Here is a 3571-nt window from a genome sequence, read left to right as displayed (position 1 = left end):
CTTATTACAGTTACAATGATAAACACTGTACAGGTTTAATTCTACCTGATATGGGATTAGGTGCCTTATTACAGTTACAATGATAAACACTGTACAGGTTTAATTCTACCTGATATGGGATTAGGTGCCTTATTACAGTTACAATGATAAACACTGTACAGGTTTAATTCTACCTGATATGGGATTAGGTGCCTTATTACAGTTACAATGATAAACACTGTACAGGTTTAATTCTACCTGATATGGGATTAGGTGCCTTATTACAGTACAGTGTGTATATATGGACAACTTACTTGAGAACGAGTGGACTGACAAACTGAAGAATGTCAAAAATTAGTTTGTAGAGAGCGGACAGGAGGAACATAGGCCAGAATGCTTTGATCAGGGAGATGAGCAGTTTGGCTTTGTAGGGTGGTTTCCCATCAACAACGTTCACTTCTGTGTACGTTTCTCCATCCCGTTGTCGGGTCTGTAGTTCAATACCGTCAGTGCTGGGAGTTTCTGGGTTTCGTTTTGAACTGAAATACATTAAATAATGCTTCAAACGTATTCAAGGCATAATGTTCTGAATAAAATTTGTTAACTATTATAATCATGACTACTTTTACAGGTTGCAAATACTTAAATATCAAGCTTGGTGTGGTGTAATCAATATGATACCTGGTACAAATGTATATATGCATGGTGATTAGTTAATTTTATGTGAGGAAAAACTATGTCGGAACCATTAATATGACATAGTGTATTTTACTCCCCATTCCTCGTTAACTTGTTTAACTAGAGTAAATCATTCTATCACAAACCTCTTCTCCTTCTCAATCTCCTGGTGCCAGTACTTGTCAAAATGGGGAATCACACTGCTACACATATCCTCTTCATTCATGGCAAATAGGTCACTTCTCTTTAATGCGTGCTTATACCCCTGAACCACAGTACTGTCAAAACACAGGAATCTCAGGAATATTTTTTAACGAAGGGAAGTACCTGACTGTGGATACAGGCTATCTGGATTATGATTTCATTAGTCTTTTGAGGAAACATAATAAAATTGAAAATTAGAAAAAAATGGTATAACAAATACACCAATTAATTAGACAAACACTAAAAGTATCATTTGTATACAAAAAAGTTTTCAGTGCAAAAACAACATTCATAAATATGTAAGACCTACAATTTGAATTGTCTAAGACAAAAACATTTCGTTTCATTAATGAAAATATCAGCATTTTCAAACTCCATATATATTTTTATTTCATTTCATTCAAACTGAAAATTTTGAAAAATTTAGATGTTTTCTTTTTTCCCCACTTTGACAACTTGACACTTCTGCTTACCCTGAAAACCACCAAAAACTTATCCTCGATATGAAGGAAGAGTCTGCCTCCGGACATGGCTTCTGTAACAATAGAGACACCAATTTGTAAGGTCAAACTCAGGATACCACTCGGCACATATTTGGATCAATTCTAAGAACAATTTAAGTACCCTACAATTATGACCAATGAAGTACAGTCCTTTCTATCAGAATTTCTTTTCTAATCATTTTCAATTTATAAACTGTTACAATTTTCTTGTGAACAATCCCAACATGGTGTTGCCAATACATATTTGTGTTATATAAATATATACATGTATTTGTGTTATATAAATATATACAGTTGTGGGACCGCACAACGCACCAAAAATAGCGCGCACACACCGTGCAAACATCGTTCACACACCGTCTGCACATCGTCCAAACATGGTGCGCACAACTGTGCGATTTAGCAATCGTTCGCCCCGTTGTGCACTTCTCTCCGCACAACTGTGCGATTTGGTATCATTTGTAGATCAAAATTACGGAATGACAAAAATACGGAAGGCTTGTATGCGATAATGTACACTGTGTATATATCTGTAATTTCTCATCACAATAATCAAGATTATACAATTTCACAATGCGTGTTACACAGTATTACAGCGACCGTTAGGCTGTCAAGAATGGGTTTGGCTCCAAGGTAACAGAACAGGTAAATAACAATTTTATGAGTGTCCGGAGTTTTACCTGACCAGTGCCTGACACACAGAGCTGATATGCGATACCGTTTGACCGTAATGAATAGTATTTGTTATTTGCATTCGTTTGCCTATAGCTCCCCTTCACCTGGATTTTCACACCCCGGCCTTACCCGACGAGTTACGTAAATGCCCCAGGCGGGGAGAAAACTACGGTCCAGGTACATGTACAAAGTGGTTATGTTTACCTGTATACGGGATTGTGTTGTAATATTACATGTGTCGATCAAGTTTGTTTAAAAACACAGAAAATACAATTTCTAAATATAAAAAATGCATAAACAGAAAGATAAGTTTATAGATGTTGCTAGAATATAGAAACATACGTAAACATCAAGTTTATATATTTAAACATGAAACCGTATATATTGTTGAGGCATTCCTCAATTTACACCAACCACGATTGTAATCGCACAACGTCCGTCCATCGTGCGCACAAATATGCGCAAGTAATGATCGTCCAGCTTTTAATCGTTCGCCCATCGTGCACACACCGTTCAAACAGTGCACACATCGTGCGCACACCGCACATCGTGTAACGTTGCGCGATCCCACAACTGTACATGTATTTGTGTTTTATAAATATATACATGTATTTGTATTTTATAAATATATACATGTATTTATGTTATATAAATATATACATGTATTTGTGTTTTATAAATATATACATGTATTTGTGTTTTATAAATAGATCCATGTATTTGTATTTTATAAATATATACATGTATTTGTGTTATATAAATATATACATGTATTTTTGTTTTATAGATATATAAATGTATTTCTGTTTAAAAATATATACATGTATTTTATAAATATATACATGTATTTGTGTTATATAAATATATACATGACAGTGATGTTGGTATCATATAATGAAACAAAATATCTAGGAATCAGTGTTTTTTAACCAACCAAATATTTCATGATTGTTTTAACTTTGGTTCACAAATGGACACAATATATGCTGTATTAAATTTTATTAACTTCGTTTAAGTACTTACATCATGTACTACAGCAGTTGGTACAAATTCGTTTTTTCTCCGGTCCACAAACCATGTTAGGATGAACTGTATAAGGATCACCGGGAACTCAATAAAGAATATCACAAACCTAAAGACTTCGTCAATGCCCTGAAAAAAGGTGGAAAACAAAAACAAAGTTATTATGATGTCAAGTGTGATCAAAAATAGTTCAGACCAGTATATGGTAAGTGAAAGAAAAAGAAATAAAAGTACATGAAACTTTCAATGAGTTGGACTCCTTTTACTGTCCATTACACACTGATCTTAATTAACTTAATGTGAAGCTGGAAATCATACAAATGTAGGCCATGTGCAATCATCAGGACTGGACAGATATGGCTTATACTGTATGACCCCAAAAGATTAGGGCGTTATTAAAGTTCTTACCAATATTTTAAATTTGTATTTTATTTTTAAATGACCAAGGCTTATCACAAAATGACTTTGTGTGTATTATTAATAAAAAAGAAATATCAACAGATGGTGTG

General features: G+C 34.0%; 1 protein-coding gene across 1 annotated transcript in view; it reads right to left on the bottom strand.

Annotated features, from left to right (window-relative positions):
• Positions 1-3571, bottom strand: part of LOC110464229 (multidrug resistance-associated protein 1-like) — a 75810-nt gene that overhangs the window by 57066 nt on the left and 15173 nt on the right. Inside the window, exons 6-9 of the mRNA XM_021519331.1 lie at positions 3063-3191; positions 1335-1396; positions 804-935; positions 294-518 (exon numbers count right to left, since the gene is read on the bottom strand). Coding sequence (XP_021375006.1) covers positions 294-518; positions 804-935; positions 1335-1396; positions 3063-3191 — 548 coding nt within the window. The remainder of the gene's footprint in view (positions 1-293; positions 519-803; positions 936-1334; positions 1397-3062; positions 3192-3571) is intronic.

This window comes from Mizuhopecten yessoensis, unplaced genomic scaffold (genome assembly GCF_002113885.1).
Source record: "Mizuhopecten yessoensis strain PY_sf001 unplaced genomic scaffold, ASM211388v2 scaffold10975, whole genome shotgun sequence".
NCBI lineage: Eukaryota > Metazoa > Mollusca > Bivalvia > Pectinida > Pectinidae > Mizuhopecten > Mizuhopecten yessoensis.
The sequence above is the reverse complement of the archived record's forward strand: the minus strand, read 5'-3'. Positions and strand labels throughout refer to the sequence as shown.